The 19,748-nt window shown below is 36.7% G+C and overlaps 3 protein-coding genes across 4 annotated transcripts; 1 reads left to right on the forward strand and 2 right to left on the reverse strand.

Annotated features, from left to right (window-relative positions):
* Positions 1-2,057: 2,057 nt before the first annotated feature.
* LOC131772140 (tubulin-specific chaperone E) lies at positions 2,058-9,462 on the reverse strand. The gene is made up of 17 exons (XM_059088041.2): positions 9,372-9,462; positions 8,577-8,661; positions 7,969-8,160; positions 7,365-7,453; positions 6,868-6,967; positions 6,607-6,709; positions 6,125-6,198; positions 5,578-5,694; positions 5,319-5,383; positions 5,154-5,224; positions 4,807-4,882; positions 4,651-4,724; positions 4,030-4,186; positions 3,732-3,800; positions 3,211-3,270; positions 2,763-2,854; positions 2,058-2,669 (listed from the first exon to the last, which is right to left on the reverse strand). Exons 1-17 carry the CDS (start codon positions 9,457-9,459, stop codon positions 2,580-2,582), a joined length of 1,602 nt encoding a protein of 533 aa, XP_058944024.2. The 5' UTR covers positions 9,460-9,462; the 3' UTR covers positions 2,058-2,579.
* Positions 9,463-9,605: 143 nt separating this feature from the next.
* LOC131772144 (selenoprotein H-like) lies at positions 9,606-11,702 on the forward strand. Of its 2 annotated transcripts, none has more exons than XM_066162561.1 (4): positions 9,606-9,809; positions 10,586-10,731; positions 11,006-11,127; positions 11,253-11,702. In XM_066162561.1, the coding sequence occupies exons 1-3, from the start codon at positions 9,655-9,657 to the stop codon at positions 11,101-11,103; spliced, it is 399 nt and encodes a 132-aa protein (XP_066018658.1). In that variant the 5' UTR covers positions 9,606-9,654; the 3' UTR covers positions 11,104-11,127; positions 11,253-11,702. The 2 variants fall into 2 exon arrangements, with proteins under 2 accessions (XP_066018658.1, XP_066018659.1); XM_066162562.1 differs by having other exon boundaries at positions 11,006-11,122.
* Positions 11,703-12,064: 362 nt separating this feature from the next.
* On the reverse strand, positions 12,065-14,697 carry LOC131772143 (uncharacterized). Its single transcript, XM_059088044.2, has one exon. The coding sequence runs from the start codon at positions 14,465-14,467 to the stop codon at positions 13,520-13,522; it is 948 nt and encodes a 315-aa protein (XP_058944027.1). The 5' UTR covers positions 14,468-14,697; the 3' UTR covers positions 12,065-13,519.
* Between the last annotated feature and the right edge of the window lie 5,051 nt (positions 14,698-19,748).

A 19,748-nucleotide genomic window follows, 5' to 3' on the forward strand; every position in this document is an offset into this window, starting at 1 on the left:
CTTTTTCGTCGGGAAATTCCGCATGGGATCAACCTTTATTGGGGGCAGGGGGAATCCACTATCAAGAAGTTGCACAAAAAACTGATTAAAATGAAAATGATCGCGATTTACAACTCAATTAGGCTTTTAGGGTAACTAGGAATTCCACTAGATTCTGGTTTTTTTTTCGTATTGTGTTTGGGAAGTCTAATGTCCTTTGTCTAGTTTTGATTTTTTCTTCTCAACCAATGAAGTTTAATTTCATTTTTGGATGCTAAGGCCTCATTTAAATCCATATTGTTTTTTATTTTTATTTTAACTTCCTATTATTCCTGACCTAGTCGTGTATTAAATAGGAATACCTAAAATTATTAGTGTTGCTGTTATCTGATAAACATTGCAACCAAATTTAGATATTTCAATCGATGGCAAACCGTGACGCATAAAGAGAGCTGCGGAGGAGGAGGAGGAGGAGGAGGAGGAGGAGGAGGAGGAGGAGGAGGGGAGGCAGTAACGGGGATAACAATTCATTCCCCATCCGGAAGACATGTTGGCTGGGTGAAAATACACGGAAATAAATGAGCCTACAAACGAGAGTTTCTAGTTATTTAGATCGCAAACAAAATGCATGACATCATACATACTGACCCATTCCTTTCCACCATGGTACCCATCAGAGTAAACAGGAAGGAACAAAGTATGATCATAGCAGGTGTCACGAATTTTACGAAAACAAGAAAAGTAAGTGTAAACATCTTTCCGACGGTGTCCAAAAAAACTGTGATTCAAAGATTGTACAAATGAACGTTTTAGATTTACAGCTGCATTCGCTTTGAGTTCGCATTGTTATGGTTTAATGTTACTGATGAAATCCTCTAATCATAGACTACCAAGTGACCAAAGATTATTTGTAACGTAATACGAATTGTCAAATTTACAGGTGACGAATATCCATGATTACTTTATACAACAAAAGTAATTTTCCGTTCCCGTCTCCTAAGATCAGTAGGATTCTCCAATTGAGATTAACACTGCACGGAAAAGAAAATCGATAACATGGTACAGATAAACCCATCATGGATAAGATGTATTTCACACTGGGACAAAGTTTAGTTTTCTAATTTACTCTCCAGTATTTGCTGTGACTGATGTAATCATCATCAGTATCAAACCCGAACAAGGTTACTTCAACATAACTGTCGGCTGACATTTATTAGGAGGTCACCTTGACAGCTCAAGTTAATCGTTTTTTTAATTACCTTCAGGCTATCCCATACAACACAGAACCATTTACAATACTTGCGCTCAGCGGTATTGGTACTACCACCATACAACTGCTTGTGATAAGACAAAAGTGACGAAAAGTGTCCAGTTAATACCGCAGCAGTGGCAAGCCTTGACAAACATCACCCTCTGTTTGCTTTAAGTGTTTATACCTCATCAATAACCCCTCCGTATCTGAGCCCCCTCAGAACGTAACAGGGTCATGAATTTCAAAAAAACGATTGTGGCCACTTTTAAAAACTATGGGATTCGCTCCATATTTTCTTCCTTAATCTGGAGACCTTTTCTTGATCCCCCCAAAATTAATTGTTTTACTCTTCGTTAGCTGAGCCTTGTAGCCTAACTGATGGCTGGATGCACTTTTCTGGTTCCTGTTACAAGGTTTTTCCATCAAAGGTGAAGAGGCAAGCTGCTTACGAACAGTGTTAATCGGTTGGCGCTCACCTAGTCACACTAAAATCTGCTTCTGAACAAGACTTTGTCACTTCTGCTGTGTTATCATCTTCAAAGAAAACATGACCTGGACTTCAACGAGATTCGAACAATGTTTCTTTCACCCAGTGGAATGATGGGTCTCCTGTGATCTTTACAGACTGGGAAGAACGCAAACCAACCGACAAGGACACTGGCTAAAATTGCGTTGTTATGCGCTCAAACCAATGATGGAAAAAAAATGGAAAAATAATTTGTTTGCGAAAAAGGCACCGAATCGCCCTGATCCTAGGAACATACAGAAAGGTTTATTCAGAAGGAACTAATCGAGCATTTTTTCATTATCAAAAGAGAGATGATAGTGGTGTTAGAGTAGATTTAATGGATAACGAAATTGAAGCACATTCAATGTAAATTAAATTCTTAAAGGAAAACATTTAGGTGCCTTCTAGGAGGCAGATAGACCTTATACACAAGACTAGGTAATTTAAGGGTGACATGGATGTGACAGGGCATAGACTACTTAAAAGCCAACTGCTGTGTTGCTTTCATTAAATCACCTCACAAGCTTTTCAAGACAGCGTCATTTCGGCACCGTTTCTTGACTGACTCCCGCAATAACTAACATTACTTTAGTGAGTTATTACTATTGAATTAACTAACAGATTTGCCATCTCTTTTAGCAAATAGCGTTAGTTCGGAGTAACAACGAACAGACTTGCTCAATTTTAACAACCTCCCAGGATGGAAGGGAAAAGAGGGAGTGGATAAGGGAGGGGGAGCGCTGAAAAGTCAATCGTGACTGGTTCGTGTAAGAAAGCTATGCATACTTTGGTCGAGGTCGTAACAGTAGCTTTCATCTGAAACTTGTCATCGCGTAATAATCACCACCGAAGATAGATAGTGTCTCCACTTTGCACAGAATAAAACGTAAGTTGTCGGAGGTCATCATCTAAATCCACCTCCCGACCCAGCTGTAAAAAGAAAACAAGCCTTTAGCTCGAAAACGTTGCATTTCAGGTCCCTCTTTAAAAGTCCTATTGGAGACAATACTGTTTTCTACTTACTTTGCTGTCTACCGAAGACAACTTCTGATCAGAGCTATCCACCTTGAACAATCGATAAAGTAATCCTTTGACTTTTCCGATTGTCATAGTTCCTGAAAAAAGACGAAAAAATTTGAACCTGTACGGCTATCAAAAGCTTACTATATTTCTGAAATACTGTGAAAAGCAATAGACTTGGATCAAAATGAATTTGAATGAAATCATATCAAAATTAAAGCGACTGCGATTTACGTGCACTCAATAAAATTTTTTCGTAAAAATGTTCATAATGTCCAGTAGAGCTTATTAAAGCTTATTTCATATTCGTTCTCCAATATCAAACATTTATCTAGAATTTTGTAACCATAGTTGATACATTGGCCAAAGTGAAAACAACAAATGTGTTTATGAAAGATGTCTTGTCTCTGGAATACTTGCAGCGGAGTCGTACATTGAAATAGCCTCATACCAGGTAATTTCTTTGTGACAGACTTTTTATCAGGGGCATCAGGGCATGTAATTGTCACAGCTTTACAAAAATTGTGTTAAGAAATTCAACCTTATGAAACTGGACCAAAGCACCTCTGAAATTTAAACCTCTAGCTTATAAATGAGGATTAATGCTTTTTCTAGCCCAAAAAATTACGAGGACTTTCCTTAACTTTTTCGGAACTTTCTCGATGTTATCTAAGACCCGAAATTAAAGTTGAGAGATTGGTTCCAAATAACGTGAAAACGATCATGCTCTGATGGCATTTTTTCACTTGCTCTTCACAGAAAAAATATCTTTCTATCTCCATAACTTTCTAGGTTAGTGGCCTAGAGGATATTTTGATTATACAAAATTCCACGACTTTCTTAGTTTCCTGACCTGTGCCAACCCTATTCTCTAGGCAATGAGCCTAGAGGATATTTTGATAATACAAAATTCCACGACTTTATTAGTTTCCTAACCGAGGCCAACCCTAAAGATAGGGATGTTAAGGATACAAATTAAAGAGTCTTTCAGAGTCTTTGACGAGGAATGGTTTCTTTCAGCTTCAGAAGGAACACCGTGAACTGAAATACAAAGAAAAAAAATTTAAACATTGGAACCGAAAAAATTAACCTCAGAGAGTATCAAAAGTGAAAATTCCAAGATATTCCAGAAATCTTACTGTCGCTTTGCTCAGGTTAAACTTCGCAAATCTGGAAGTTTCATTTCCTAACTGCAAGCAAGAATGATCGCAACAACCACTTTTATCTAGAAACCTGGATAATTTTAAAGAATTGTGCATAATAAACAAACCTTTAACGAGTTCTTCATATCTAGGGTGAGCTTCGATAAATTCAGGTTTTAGCACACTTTTCTCTCCTTTCCCAGGCATTCCACCGGCGTTAACCCATGAAGTAGCGTATTTCTTCAAATACGCTCGCTCTGCTATTTCTCTTTCTTTAGAATTCACCTAAAATACGATTTAAAAAAAAAGCAGCACTTTGAAAACAACACATTAAACGGTAACGATATAGCAAAAGATACAGATTGAACAGTTTGAAAAATGATAACGCTTCTTGACGCGCTTGCCACAAGTCGGAACCAATCACAACGTAAGCACTCTTTATTTAGCCAATGAAGGGCAAGCTCACACGAAAATTTTCCCGCTTCTGCACTAGTGACACCAGCGACCAATCCTGCGACCAACCGCAACCGTAATTACCTTAACATTTCAAGAATTCTATAAATTTTATAAAACAAAAACAGAAACAACAGAATAACCAACGCAAATTGTTACGTTCATTTTTGTGTGAATTTCCTTAAGAAAGACTTTTCTTAATAAAGAGATGCTCTTAAAACTGGGTTTTCTAGCCTATTAAAATGGCTGATGTTGAATAATTTAAGAACCGAAACTGAAATTTCGGAGGAACTAACCGGGCTTCCATTGAGGGATGTTAGCGAAGGAACACGTGCCAGCAGTTCTTGACGACTTTCGAACGTGGTTTCATCTGAGAAAGAAAAACGATTTTTAACTTGTTGCTCGAAACAATTTTCAAAAATGTAGCAAATGCAGCCATCTGTAATTCGTACCTTGAAAGAGAGGATTCCCTTTGAAGCGTAAACCATTCAATGAAGGAAGGTGATTCAACTCGTTGATACTTTGTAGCTTAAATTGGACAGAGAAAAGAAGCATTTGAGAACTGGCAAATATTTTACTTTACTAGTCCCATCAACCAAACATTTCTGTCTGTAAATAGCCAGGCAAACACAATGGAAAGTAGCATTGCTGCAGGTGAAGTATGCTCCCCAAACCATGATAGTGTATGTGAAATCACGACACTGGCTGCGATTTGAGATTCCAGAGATTGACTTAACCCTTGAAAACTTTTGTTCAAATGCGTCAAAAACTCGATAGAGCCAAAGGAAACACAACTAACCTCAGTTATTATGTTGTTGCTTAAGGAGAGAGATTCTAATGAAGAGAAGAGAGGAACACCATCTGTCCTGTCTAAAGGAACAATGAAACAAATTTACACATACTGTTAAATTTATGGTGAAAACCACAAAATACAACAATACTTCCATGTACTTGATGTACTAACCTTGGACCTTGTTTCCCAATTCAACACTCTTTATGCCATTGTCATTTAAAATAAGACATTTCAGTCTGAAAAAAAAAAAGAATTTTGAACAGATAATTAACAATGGAGAAACTTAGGGTTTTGTATTAAACCAGTATGTAGACATGATGATGGGAAAACACAGATCATTATAAATGGCTTAATGGAAAACATAACATATCTACCACTAGAGGGGAAACGTTTTCAAGTGTGTGCCTTGGATAATATTTGTGATTATTACCTTGGTAAATGCCCTAGTCTCAAAATCGTTTTCCAATCTGATAGCCTGTTTCCCTCTAGGTTGAGAAGTTCTATATTCTGGAGTGCTTGCAGCTGAGTAAGTTGACCATCTTTTTCCCTGCAAAATTTTTTTTGTCCATTGAATGTCCAGTGTCATTCATCTACCAGCATGAATACATAATCTGATATTCCATGATATCGTTTGTCAGATGAATGCCACAAGTCTTGAAAAAGTGAAAACTGAGGGGTCATTTTAGCCAAGATGTCATTGGCTGTAAAACTCAAGTTGCATTCAACAATAGTGATTGCTCTGCTTTGATGCCTAGGATGAACAAGGGGAACAGATGACAACAAACACTAGAAACAGTAGTGAAAAAGAACAAGTATACAGTAGCGTCTTCAGGCCACAATACTTTCTCACATTTCAGGTTTCGAGAACAGGAAAGAAAACCAAAGGGCTGATGTCAATCTGAGATCCAGTGTTCTACCATCACAAAACCTTGGTCCACCATACAAGGAAAAGACATTTTAAAAACTCTACAATTTACCTCAGATTGTTCAAGCAGTTGTGACAAGCATGAAGCTCTTTAAGTGAGGGCATCATGCTTACAATAACTTCTACCTACAATCGACAAGAAAATGATAAAACAAACATCAAAATCATATGTAACTAAATTTTAGAACACTATGCAAAATAACTAGAATGAGGCAAAGCCACAGCAATTGCAAAAATGTTTTTAAGATAGGGTTCCTTGTCAAAGTTTATGTTTCTCCTCAACTTAACTGAAAACTTATAATTTCTAAAACATGCAGTTGAGGAAAAAAAACTTAAATCAACAGTACATGTAACACTACATTTTAAAATTGCATTTATTTATAAATTTTTATTTCCACATAACTACAGCTTTTATCTCTGTTTGCAGTATGTTCACAGGTTACAAATATCCCTTGGCCAGACTACATTGAGCAGTTTACAATTCCCCCCAAAAAACTTTCATAGGCACTTGAAGATATTCAATGTTTCCTTCACCTCATTCCATTGAAGCCTCATTCTGTTGAGAAACATGACTGATACTGTGCTAAATGATGGCATCAGCTGTTCAGGGTTTTGAGGTAATTTTAGAAAATTTTCACTGGATAATGAAAAAAAAAAAAACAAAAAAATGTTAACCAACACAAAAATGGTCAAATTGCTTGGGCAATTATCTTATGTTTTCAAAAGTAGTTGACATGCACCTAAACTCATTCAGACATTATAAAAATGGAAGCATCTTCAAGCAAAATAACTTACTTAAGATGAATTGTCTGTAGTTGGTGTAAATTTTTTGTTATTAAAGCAACATCACTCCATGACGATATAAGAGTACCAGACAGGTCAAACTCGGATACGACTAAATCAAGTTAAGAAGAAATTAAGATGGCCTTCTATTGTACTTGAGTGAAAAAATATATATACATGATAAATACCATCACTTCTAAAAAGGGGACAGTTGGCTTTAAGAGGCTTTAAAGTCAGAGACTTAATAGAAATAACATTTCAAAATTCAGGAAGGAGCAATCTTCATTTCTTCCAATTAGCTAACTGTAGATAAGCTTACTTGGGTAAGCTTATCATTCCTACCTCATGAAAAAGAGCAGAGATCCTCCCACAAACATCACAGACTAAGAGGAATTACTATGTCACAATAATTACATTAATTTTGCACAGAAAAAAATTATATATTTGTATTGTTTTCTTATATTTTGCTAGTGTTTCCAGTTACAGCTACTAATTTAAATTCAGGATACGTGGTGCTATTGTGTAAAATTCACTCTCTTTATCTGGTCCACCAACTTCCATTCCTCGTAGACTAACCACCGTTAGTTCCTTGTAGTTGCTGAAGATTTAATCCCAGTATCATGACATCAATAAATCATTTGTAATCATGGAGGATCAATATGCTGGTTAATTATTAACAAATGCTACAGAAGAAGAACTGGTTTTGTATACTTTGGATGTTTTGACTTGAAAAAGATGAAGTAAAATTGGTTAAGAGAAATAAATTGCAGTTCAGAAGCATATTATGGGGCATTTTTTTCTGTTAGAAATCGGGAGTAAATACTCTTTTCCACAAAGAAGACTCCATCACATTGCATGACTTATAAAAGGGCTTTAATTCACAATTCTTTCCTTAATCTATGATTCAGATTGGTTTCAAAGGGACCTGAAAGTGGTTATTCAAGCAAGCTCTTCCTCTCTGTATTGTTCCCACAAAAATCATTTTCCATCACTTCCCCATTCATTTCTTGACTTTCACACAAACTCTGTAACTTTCCAGGCCTAGAAAATGATACAATTGTTAATTTTCCACAACTCACACAGAGCCTGTCTTCTACAAATAACAATGAGTACCTTTGTTTTTCCTGAATAGAATCTGCGCCAACCATCTCTACAGGCTTTTTCTTGTTCTTACCGCTTATGACATACATGTCCTCTGGGTTGATTCCATCCCCACCCAGCCCATACTGTTCCTTTAGAGCATCTATGATGCTGATACCAAAGTCTACTTTCTTTGGTCTGACAAAGGAGCCACTCTTTGGATGCCTGTAATCATATGTTGAGAGAAAAGACTGATCACCACAGGGGAAGAGAAGAGGACCCACAAGAAAGAACAGTTCCAATAGCAAATCGGCCTGTTCAGTCACAAATAGAGCTACTCCAATAGAGCAGACAACTAGTATTCTCTTCCATGGTCATCAGACTGATGGAGGGCAACAAAATCATTAGGCTACAGACACTTTAAAATTAAACATTCATAACTAATTGACTAAGTCAATCAGTCAAGCCTCGAATTAAATTCTGTCTTCTTTAATTAGGGCTACATATTCACAAACTGTAATGACCAAGAGTATTGCTACACTCCCTAGAGATCAAGCTGAACTATTGCAGGCCAATCACTCTGTCATGAGGAGATGCAGTAGCCTTGTGCTTAATGATCTAGAGTGAATGTCAAATATTACCTGCATTCAAAATATTTCACCCCTTCATGTGTTCCATCATGTTTGCCTCTATCCGGATCATCCCATTCAATACCATACCACTCACCTAAAAAATATAATGAATTCCATGTTTTGATTATTTTTCATGAAGGAGTCTTTCTTTAGGATAACTTAGTAAGTTTTTCTATACACTGTGATGACTTTGCCTGAAACACATGTAACATTTTCTTCCAACTATGAGACCAGTTCAAAACCAAGGAATCAGAGTTGGCATCAATTTTTCACCTCTCATAGACAAAGCAGCCAGTCTGCACTGTACCATAGAGTAAGCAAAAGTTTTTATCCCAAACCCTCATTGCCCTTTAAGTACAATTTGCCTTCTAGATGGCGGACCACCACAAATTTCACCCTTCTCTGCTGGCTAGCAACCTGATCAGGACTCTTCTAAACAAATTTGGATCAATGTCAGTATCCGAGTAACTCAGTGCACTTACCCCTTTATTGTGTTTTGATACTTCTTATATATGTACGCTGGTAAAAGTTTTTTTCTTACTTTAGCTATTCCTTAAATTCATTTATTGTAGAAACATGTAATGAATATCTGGGATCAAAAGTATATGTTTGTCATTTCGTCACTAAATTTCTGCGTGTTTAACATACATGAATACGTAAATCAATTCAAACATTCAACAAGCACTGAAAATACGCTATCGTAATTTTCGGTATCTCTATGACAGGTATCAATGGATTTGAGCGCACATAGGCATTCTTTTATCTCATTGTTGATCGAATTGAACAAATAATCTGCCCACTTACCTGAGGTAGGAGGAACTTCCCCGACATATTTTATTACTCCGCGAAATCCCTCGCAGATCACTCTTTTACCTATAACTTCATCTGCCATATTGTTTACACCAAATGTTCTGGACAGCGGCTTTACAAAGGAATTTTAATAGAACACAGGTACTAATTGGTTTAGACATCCACATAAGAAAGTGACCAATAGGAAGGATTGTTTTGTCGTAATGATCTAATTTTTCGCGCCAATTTTCCTTGCTTTACGCTGTGTTCATCGACTCGGGAGTAGTAGTTATGCAACATGCCACGAGGGCGCAAACGAAAACAGGACGATAATTCTGATCGTGGAAAAGATGAAGCGGCAGAGGCCGAGAAAGAAATATCTGCTGATGAAGATAGTCCAGTGAAAAAGAAGAAAGATCTGTCCAAGAGCTTGACTTTCAAGATCGAGCATTGGTAGGTTGTTCTCATATGGTTTTTTTAAATCTCAGAGCAATTTGGGTAAAATTTCCGCACGGCACCATACTATTGTTAAACAAATCTGTTTTCCCAGTGACAATGTATTGTTTTTGTCGTTGTTTTCCCTATCCAAGAACTGAATGCATAATGTAATATGGGGCTGTGCGGAAATTTAACCGCAATTTGATCGGTGTCTACATTGAATGTTTGGATCCGTTGTTGAATCAAAACAATTGTGAGGTTGTATACCAGAGTATCTTACCGATGGTATGTTACCATCTCCACTTCTAAAGGAAAACCTGAACCCTCAGCTGTGATTCTCAAACCTCCCTTACCCCAACTCTCGGTTTCAAAGAGAATTAATTATCTTCCATCTCCTGCTTAAAGGCCTGTGATTTAATTGTGTGCGTATTTTATATGACACACAAATTGTTTGAAATTTAAGAGATCTAACCTGTGCCAGCCTTTGTTTAGCCACAGCAAACAGCCCATGTGTAGTTAGAAAGTGCATGGCTCCAGTCATATTGCAGTAATTCCACCTTAAACTTTTAAGATCTGATTGTTAATTCTCCCCTCTAGCTGCTACACATTTCCTTGTAAATTAGGTATGAGAATTTGGTGCAAGATCGACTAAACAAATTCTACCTTATAATTTTGATTATTCTCATTACCTGTTTGCTGGATAATATATGGATATTATAAGGAGAAGTTACATGTTAATCACTTCCAGGGTTTAAAGGGTCAGACTTCTCTTCTATTTTTATTTTTTACAGTAAATCCTGACAGGTGTATAAAAGGAATGCAAATCAGTTGTCCTCGGACTTGCTGAAGGCATTCCCAAGTGCCCAGGTCCTTATCAATGAAACTAAACCACGTTCAAAGAGTTTTGAATTAACAGCTGTGAAGGAGGATGGAGAAGGTTGGTGAAAAACAAAACATGAAAAGTGTGTCAGTTCCAAAGGGGATGGTAACAGGGTCTTTTATTAAAGAAATGTAGAAATAAGAGTAATCACAGATTATTTTCCACATCTAACTTAAAAAAAAAAGCTGAGGCCAGTGAAACTTAGCCAGAAAATTCTGCGTAAAAGCAAGAAGCCACAGAATTCTCCGATCTCTGATTCCTTAACCCTTAAGTCCTTAATATCAGTTTGTGTCCTCTTCAAATTGACCCTCTTTCTACATTTCCATTTTAGAGTTACAGCTTTGGACTGGTATAAAGAAGGGCCCACCAAGAAAACTGAAATTTCCAGTTAACAGTGATCTCATTGAGGAAGCAATGAAACTACTCTAGTGGCTTATCATCACTCAAGGTCAGGTAATAAAATTAAAATTTGAAATTAAATCTATTCATTCACAAGGTTTCTTAGGCATTTAAATCAGTGTTTTCTTAAATTATTCTGATGAGAAGCACATAATTTTTACTTGTGTATCTAATTGCAGGTTCATGTTGAAGTTTAGTTTGGATATTTGAGGCTTTGGCCAACAAGAAACTGATTTCTGTTTTCTGTACGTTGCAACCAAATTAATGACAGTCTACGAAACAATGGAGCTCTTTGCACCATTCATAGACTTGATGTAGAGTTGGACTCTGTACATTGATGAAATTAGTAATCTGGTTAGGCTTGACCAAAAAAATATAAGAAGTTGTATTATTGATTTGTGTTCATAAGGGAATCCATTTTTAAAACATTTACCTATCAATAATTATTGTAGTCTGGGTTGAATTATGTTTGCTTATTTGTTGTTGTTGTTTTGAGAAATTGTGATGAGATGCACTATCTGATAACTACATGGTTTTTAATGGGATAATTTGACTAAAAAGTGTTTGAATGAGTTTGAAGAAGAAAGGTTTGCTTATCAAAGCTTTTCTGTTCTTGCATAGCCAATAAATGAAGCAAATAAAAAAGTTGTTAGTCTGTTTACTTCTGTTGTGTTTCCTTATTGTAATTTTATATGGGACAATTTTTCACAGGCAAGCAATTCGCCCTTTAAATCCCTTGGGTGACAAAGACAGAATTTTTCCATATAATATCAATACTATATCAAGCAGACCAATGATGAGAATAAGGAGAAATATCAATTAAGGGATAATTGTTGATCCACTTGCAAATTCTCCAAACTAACATCATAAGCATTGTAAAGCAGACAGTAAAGACAATGACTTACGAGATTTGGGAGTTAAAGGGTAAAAATTGTGAGAAATAATTAGTTACGAGACATTCTAAATCATAATAATGTGATATTATTTATGTGTCTCTTAAATGAATCATTAAACTGTTTTGGACTCTATTTATGTGTAACGAGTTAAAGTTTTGATGCACACCCTTATGTCTTTACATCTGTTAATCTTTTTATTGCCTAGAGTTTTTCCAAACTGTAAATTGAACTATCAAATAAATTTCTAGACTACAAATAGTCTTTGCAAATGGTTTTAATCCTCCTTTACAAGTATGCAAATGGCAAAACAAAAAGTTATCTTCAATGTGCTTCAGTGAAAAGCTAAGCACAAGTAATAATTTTCAACAAATAAGTCAAAAAATTCTGATTATTCTCCTTATGACATATGCTCCAGAAAATATTGATGCTGATATATATATTACCACTTATAAATCATTCAGGAGGTGTTTTGAATAAATTTAGAGATAACAAAATGTTTACCATTAAGTTTCAAATTTATACCAAACAGATTATCTGTGCTTTGGACCACAAAAGATACCTTCATTCATTATTAATGCATAACCAAGTCACAACTTATATTGAAGGCAAAATTTTAGGGGTGCGTGGGGGCCTTTTATCTTTATTTATGTTTTCTGCTTAATGAAACTGCCTATGGCAGAGGCAAGGCAAGCAGCTGAATACAAAAAAGAGCTTATGGTACCCGGGGTATAAAAAGTGGTGCACTTTTCCTTTTGGTGGTGGTGGTAGTGGTAGTGGTGGTGGGGGGGGGGGGGGAGTTAACTAATCCTGATGAAAAGCAGTACCCCTCTTTTAAAAACACATATTGCTTTCCAAAGGGAGCCTCTGAGGAAACAAAAGAGCAGGTTGGTTTTTCCAGAGAAGAAATTTTGTAACATTCTTTATCCCAGTATGTAGTTCTTCTGAATTTTTGAATGACAATATCATGGCACAAGTGGTCTGCAAAAGTGGTTTAGCAACACTTGTGTCTAAAATGAAATGTTGGAGGAAATGCACAACTGAAGTAAATATTGCCCTGCCAATGGAACCAAAGTGTACTCAATTGGGGGAATAAACTTCCAAGTATTGTGACACCAGAGAACTCTCTATGGGGTCTTAGCAGCAGAAGACCTTCCTCCTTCCTCTCCCCCTCCTCCCCTCCCCCAATCCCCCTAGCACTAAGACGTAGGCAAAAACACTCCAAACATAAACTTAAGTTTACGTCCTCTGAGAATTTTTCCGGTAGAGACGAAACAATATTTTTTTCCCATAAATCAAGGCTAAAACGGAGATATGCATTTGTGAATTTTTGATCTCCGGTACAGCAAATCTTTATAAAAAAAGAGAAACTTTAAAAAGCTATACGGAAATGACCGTGTATTAATGATTGCAATGGTGTTTGGGTAATTTAAACGCTTTTACAAGTTGCAAGTGTAAATAAATAAAACTAATTTTTTCTTGAGGTAAAATAGAGCGCAAAATAAATAGCCACGAGAATTGAATGTAGATGAAAAAATACTTTCATCTTCCTTTCAATCATCTTTGGTTTTCGCTTTGATCAATCCCAATTCCTGTATGACTTTATATTGGTCTGGTATTTCCATGAGCGCATGAAGAGCGAAGGAAGTATCTGGATGTTTCGCGTTGCGTATAACAGCCTCGTACTCAACAAACTGAAAATTGTCGAACCGTCTTTGCGGCAACATATCGTCATACTCATGCATACGATCCCATGGACCGTCTCCTACTCCAACAACAATGATCGAAAGTGGAAAATACGACGCCTCTACAATCGCTTCCCTTGTGCTACGTTCGTGTTCCTCTACAACCTGACCATCAGCTACTATCACCAAAATGTTGTATGATTTATCCTGCTTGACGATCTCTATAGCTTTGTTGATGATCGGTGCAAATGAAGTCGGACCACTTAGAGATACTCGGCCAACAACATCGGTGTACTGTTTCAAAACATCGCACAGCCCTTGGCACGGAGTGCCGTCCTCGTTGAAACTAAACACGCTATGATCCTTAGTCACGGAATCACCGAATCCGAATGCTGGAATTAGCTTGTCTCCGTCAAACGGTTCGAGTGTTTTGGTTATAACTTGCACAACACGCTGGTAGGGGTTCAACCTTTTGGTGTTGTTGAAAACGTGATGCAATGACCGTCCACCGAAGCTTTTTCTTCCTTGCCATTCGTTACTCGCCGTGAAATCAATACCAATAATAAGATTGCTCGACTCTAAACCAGCTTTTTTAATTGCACTTGAAACTTCTTTCACCGATGAAAATCTGTCCTTAATAGCGTGAAATTCATTCAGGCCGAGAATCTTACACAAAGTGGAACCTCTGAACCGTTTCGAAACCACCTTGTAAGTTTGAAGTGATTCCTTCGGTCGAAAGTAGATGGAGTAGACAACAAATCCAAAAATAGCAGATGTAAAGAACAGTATAACATCTATTGGAAAACCAAGCTCCATTTCCTCTCCAAAGTGATTTGTGGAAAATGAATCAGCAAAGCAACTAAACAATTAATTCACGCACCTGGAGCGGCCATGACACTCTCGAAGGTTACGTATAATTCTGTGTCGTAAGGGAAAGCGTGACAGTTGTTGGATTGAATAACACAACGTTTCCTGGTGGATATTGTTGAAACTCGCTGAAAGTGTTTTTTAATTGTGCTTCGCCTTTTTTATATTCTGTAAAACAGTATAGAATACGTGCGTTGAATGATCATAAGCTTTGTTTCTATTAACGTTTCCTACGCTCATGCATTAAAATATCACCTTGTCACGGCTTGCGGAAAAACGTCACAGTTTAAGGACATACGTGTAAGGAAACGAAAATGATCATGAATGCATACGATTTACATGGATCGTTCGCGACCAACTTGGAAATCTTATGCTAAAATCTTAGGTGCATTTTCAAACTCAGTGTTTTACAAGATGTTGTCCAGACGTGCATGGGTAAGAGCCTACGAAGAAAAGACTTAGAACTTATGGAATTTTAACACGTACTTTGAGGCGTGATGTCGGTCTTACTTTTATATTGCTAATTAAAGTCCAAGAGACTTTCATATAAGACATTCTCCGTCCTCTTAGAGTTTGTTTACATCAGACAACCGTGATAAGCAAAACGTTGAAAACAAAAAAAAAACAAACAAACAAACAAACAAAAAGAAACTAACATCTAGATCTTTTTTGAAGGTTTAATAAGGTTCTTTATCGCTTATTTACGTGGCCTACTGAACACCCATATTCAAATACACCGCTCTCTTTACCACAAAATAATGACGCAAAGAAACTTTATCGAGAGAAGCAAAAATTTAAGTTTTATTCGATGGATATCGTCATAAGCCACAAATTACGCCAGAGATATTAAGTAACACAGGTGTTTGAAGACTGTCATTTTAAAAGTTGGATTAATTAGGAAGATGTTCGAATTGTGCTCGACACTTAAAATTATCCTGGCCAAATTTCAACTGAGCCGATTGAGCGGTTTTTGCTGTACTCCGACATTTAATCGAACAAATTTGTTGATCCATCTGTTTTAAAACACATGTACACCTGTCGCTTGCGGCCACGAAATGAATGATCTCGTATCATTAAATGCAGATCAGTTAAGCATTGAAAGAGGAGATGAAAAAATAATAAATATTTTCTCGCGACAAAAGCCTCTCTTTAATCTCAGTGCGGGGAGATGTCGGTCCGTAGGTGAAAAGTTAAGTGACGTGATTGACTTAAAATAACTATCAATACTGAATTGTGACCTCTCTCTAATTGTGTTTTGACTGAGCTATGATTTTGTGTTAATTTGAATATACTAATTTGAAGAAGAACGGAGATGCAGAAAATCAAGTAATAAAGTCAGGTTTTCAAAGAAAAACTTCAAAAAACGATTATTTTGAAGCTAGGAGTTGACTATTCGACAATTTTTGATTAATTTGAATTGAATGATCTAGATCTAGATAATAATGTTCATGAAGGAAAATGACTGTTTTTTTTTGTTTTGTTAATTATTTTTCAAGAAATAAAAAAACGATCTTCGCAGATCAGCAGTTATAATTGCAATTCCACGAGAGAAGCCGGAAAAATTCATGATTTTATGAGGTTCGAACTCTTGCCTTCAAATATTGCAGTCAGGTGTTTCAAAACATGATCATTTCGAATTAAGCAATAACGAAAGAGAAAGAGGTTTTTCTTTTTTAATAAAACTTTCAATAAACATAAGGCATCCAAAAGAAGACAATAGTGTCCATAATCAGATGCTAGCGTCCGAATGTCTAATAATAATGTTAATTAATTAATTAATAATGTTTAAATCGGAATCTAGTAACTTGAGTCAGACACCATTATCAAACACCGGAAATTAGTGTAAAAAATCAGACGCTATTGCCTGAAATCGGACACTAGTGTCTTACAAATCAGACACTGGTGTCTAAAATCAGACGCTACTGAGTTTCTAAAATCGGACACTATTGTCTAAAATCGGACTCTAATGTTTATAATCGGAGTATAATGGCTAGAATCGGATACTACTGTCTGAAATCGGACTTAAATGTCTAAAATCGGACGCTAGGGTCGAAAATGAGACGTTTCTGTCCTAAAACGGAATCTGTTGTGGTGAGTGACGCGTTACTGTTCGTAAACGGACACCAGCGTCTGATATTGGACGTAAGTATTGCGTATTTTTTGGTCCTCGACTAGATTAGACTGACTCTGAAAGACGTTTAATATAAAGGCCCTGGCCTTAGGAAACACTTTCTTTTCTGTTTATCCAGATAAATAATTTGTATCGAGAGGAACCCTCCGTGTAAGGAGCCCCTAGTAACAAATTCCCTGGTGGAGTGAAGCTCATTTTTCACTCCAGTAAAAACAGTTTGTTTATGAGAAGCCATTACCACAAAGTTTGCTGTATGATGAACCGCAATTTTCTAATTTTTTCCCAACCTTTAACTTCCAAAAGTTATTGACATGTATAACTTCTTCCTATAATATCCATATAATATCCAGCAGACAGGTAATGAGAAAACTAAAACTGATCAACTAGAAGTTGTTATCTTGATCTTAGACTAAATTCTCGTAACTAAGGGGTTTAGCCGCTGTTCAGGCTTTACCCGACGACATCATATTATAAAATCTATTTATTCCAAAATACTTAATCAAAGTCTTCCTACTTTCCTCTACAGTAATCTGTCCCCGTCCACATACACAGTTACGTCTACTAATATTTTTTTCACCTTCAACGATAACGGTTATCGCATCTAAATCTACAGTTGCTATACAATGCGAAGAGTTCACTTGTCATTTCTTCTCAATAAACTTTCATATCCAGCTCAGTGCCCTTCCGAAAAATCATCAATCAGTACCACTCCTGTCTAATTAGCAGCTGTTATGTTTCCTTCTTCAGTGTCATGGAGATCTTTTCCATAAATGTTAATACAAAAGTCCACGAAATTCCCCAAAATGAACCAAAGCACACTGAAATAAACCAAACTAACACCTGCCATTCTCACACCTTCGGATTTCAAGTTATTTTTCCTGAATCCCATTGCGAGAATTAATATCCCAGCAACGAATGCTAGAAACGGGTAGACACGCAGGAAAGCTATCCTGAATGGATTCTTGCAAGAAAAACAGCTCCATATGTCGCCTGGTATTGTAAAGCTGGAGGTTTCATTGTCATCTAAAGATCCTGCGCTTTCCATCTTTGAAAGAATGACGATGAGCAAAATTTGCAAAGTTCAAACGGTTTTGAGTGCGTTCTTCGTTATCGATGTTTCACACAAGTTGTAAAAACACTGCATTCTTATGATGAATCGGGGTCTTTTGAAGTATTTTTGTAATTAGAGCAACGCATTTCTGAAGTGTAATTTTTCACGGGTCTAAAATAGGTGCCCAAAGGCCAGCGTTATTACGAATCTCTTGTTTGGTCATCCTGCTTTTAGTGCACTGTTTTTACTTTCGTTTCCCGTAATAGATTTATCTCGTTTTGTGGTTCTCTGCCGTGCCATTAGATCACAGATTCGCCTCCCAAAATGCCTTATTACATTTGACATGATGAGAGATCGAATTAAGCCGTTTGCAGTTACAGAACTCAGGTCAGGTTATCAGCCTATTATTCAATTATCAGTCTTCATTCAACAGTCCCAGTTAATTAAATAACAAATCATTACCACACTGCAGGTAAACGCTTGCCCCAAACAGAGTACTTCCAATCTGGGGACCTGGGGGCTAAAATTAGCAACCGTGCTAACAATATATATATTCGTTCCCAAGCTTCTTGACGGACAGCCGGTATGGTCTGCTTTTTCTATGCTACTGAATTGAGCTTTGCGGTTAACGTGGGGTGAATGCCAAAGTAGCTCCTTAGCAAATGAAATTTTAAGCCAATTATAAGCTTAAATTGAAGGCACGTAGGAGTAGTCCGGCCAAATTCTTGTCAATCGCCTTGAAAAAGTGAGCGGCAAACGCATTACATCCCAGAGTTAAGAAATGGGTGATTTAATTCAACTAACATGGACGGTTCCCTTCTTATCGTTCCCTGCTACGTTTATCGAAGCCTAACAGCAAAGACCGTCTAATTTTTAGAGACTATGACAATGACTGAAATATAAGTCCTGATGGCTATTTTCATAACATCTGTACAGAACATGACTGATCATTTAAATCTGATAAAAGTACTTCACCTTCTCGGTCATCCTAACTCAATACTCGAATATTTTACTTGATCCTGCGAGGAAATTAAGGCTTTCTGTCTCAGGATATTTCTAATTTTGTGTTCTGTTTCAGCTTAATTAACAACTAGATCCATTTGACACAAAGTAAATGAAGCACCTAACTCTCGATTTAACCGTTCATGATCGCGCTTACAAGAATTAAAAACGTTTCTAAATACTTCCAATTTGAGTGTTCGCTGTCGTTAACGGTGAAACAAAAATCATCTTCACAAGAAAACCGTAACTTGGTTTTCATGCAACGAACCCATCTCTGGCCGCTTCTGATTACACGAAGGGCGTTCGTAATTGAACGTGTCAGTGCCACCTTGACAAAAACATAAACAACCAAATTTAAACATGATTGATGAGTCCGCGAGTCGCTGTCTTTGATCTGATAAATCTTTACAATTAGAAAACAAAGTAATCAACAAGTAATTCATGCCGATTTACTCATGTTTACCTGAGATTATTGTATTAAAGTTAATACGTTAACTCGGACATCTTACAACAATAAAAGCTCTATATTAGCGTAGAAGATACTCAGTATTTACCCATAAGTCGACATAAGAAAGCTATTAAATTGTTTCAGTTCGTATTTACCACTGGCAGCATTTAATACTAAAATGGCTTTGCGTGCCTCTGTACTCGACTATATCTCGTTAAATTGAAACTATGTGAACAGGAACAACCCAATTCGCTCTTTTGACCTCTCCGCTGGCTTCTACATTCGCCACAAGGGTAAACACGCGGCGTTATTTCAATGTCTTTAATTCACAAAGAGTAAAAAACAACTTTGAAACTACCTTAGGCCAAAATATCGGTAAAAAACTAAAAAAATTTTATTGGGTCGCCGAAAACAAACGAATCTTCTCTCAAATTCCTCTATACTGATGTACAGTAATCCGGATTTGGACTGCATTCAGGGAATCGAAAGAAAAGTCGTTTCAAGTTTTGTTGTAAATGTTAAAAGTGTGAAACCTTTGGTGAAAAAGCGGAAATTCGTTTTCTAAAAATTTCGTGGTGAACATCCCTTTGTTTAGTTT

This window comes from Pocillopora verrucosa, chromosome 2 (genome assembly GCF_036669915.1).
Source record: "Pocillopora verrucosa isolate sample1 chromosome 2, ASM3666991v2, whole genome shotgun sequence".
In the NCBI taxonomy this organism is placed as follows: Eukaryota; Metazoa; Cnidaria; class Anthozoa; order Scleractinia; family Pocilloporidae; genus Pocillopora; species Pocillopora verrucosa.

Bases quoted from the DNA above. Each gene is read 5' to 3' on its own strand.
- LOC131772140 (XM_059088041.2), bottom strand. From the start codon at position 9,459: ATGGCAGATGAAGTTATAGGTAAAAGAGTGATCTGCGAGGGATTTCGC. The intron at 8,662-9,371 runs GTAAGTGGGCAG...TATATTTTTTAG, and splicing joins GGAAGTTCCTCCTACCTCAG to GTGAGTGGTATGGTATTGAA. The intron at 5,695-6,124 runs GTAAATTGTAGA...AAAATTTTGCAG, and splicing joins AACTGCTTGAACAATCTGAG to GGAAAAAGATGGTCAACTTA.
- LOC131772143 (XM_059088044.2), bottom strand. From the start codon at position 14,467: ATGGAGCTTGGTTTTCCAATAGATGTTATACTGTTCTTTACATCTGCT.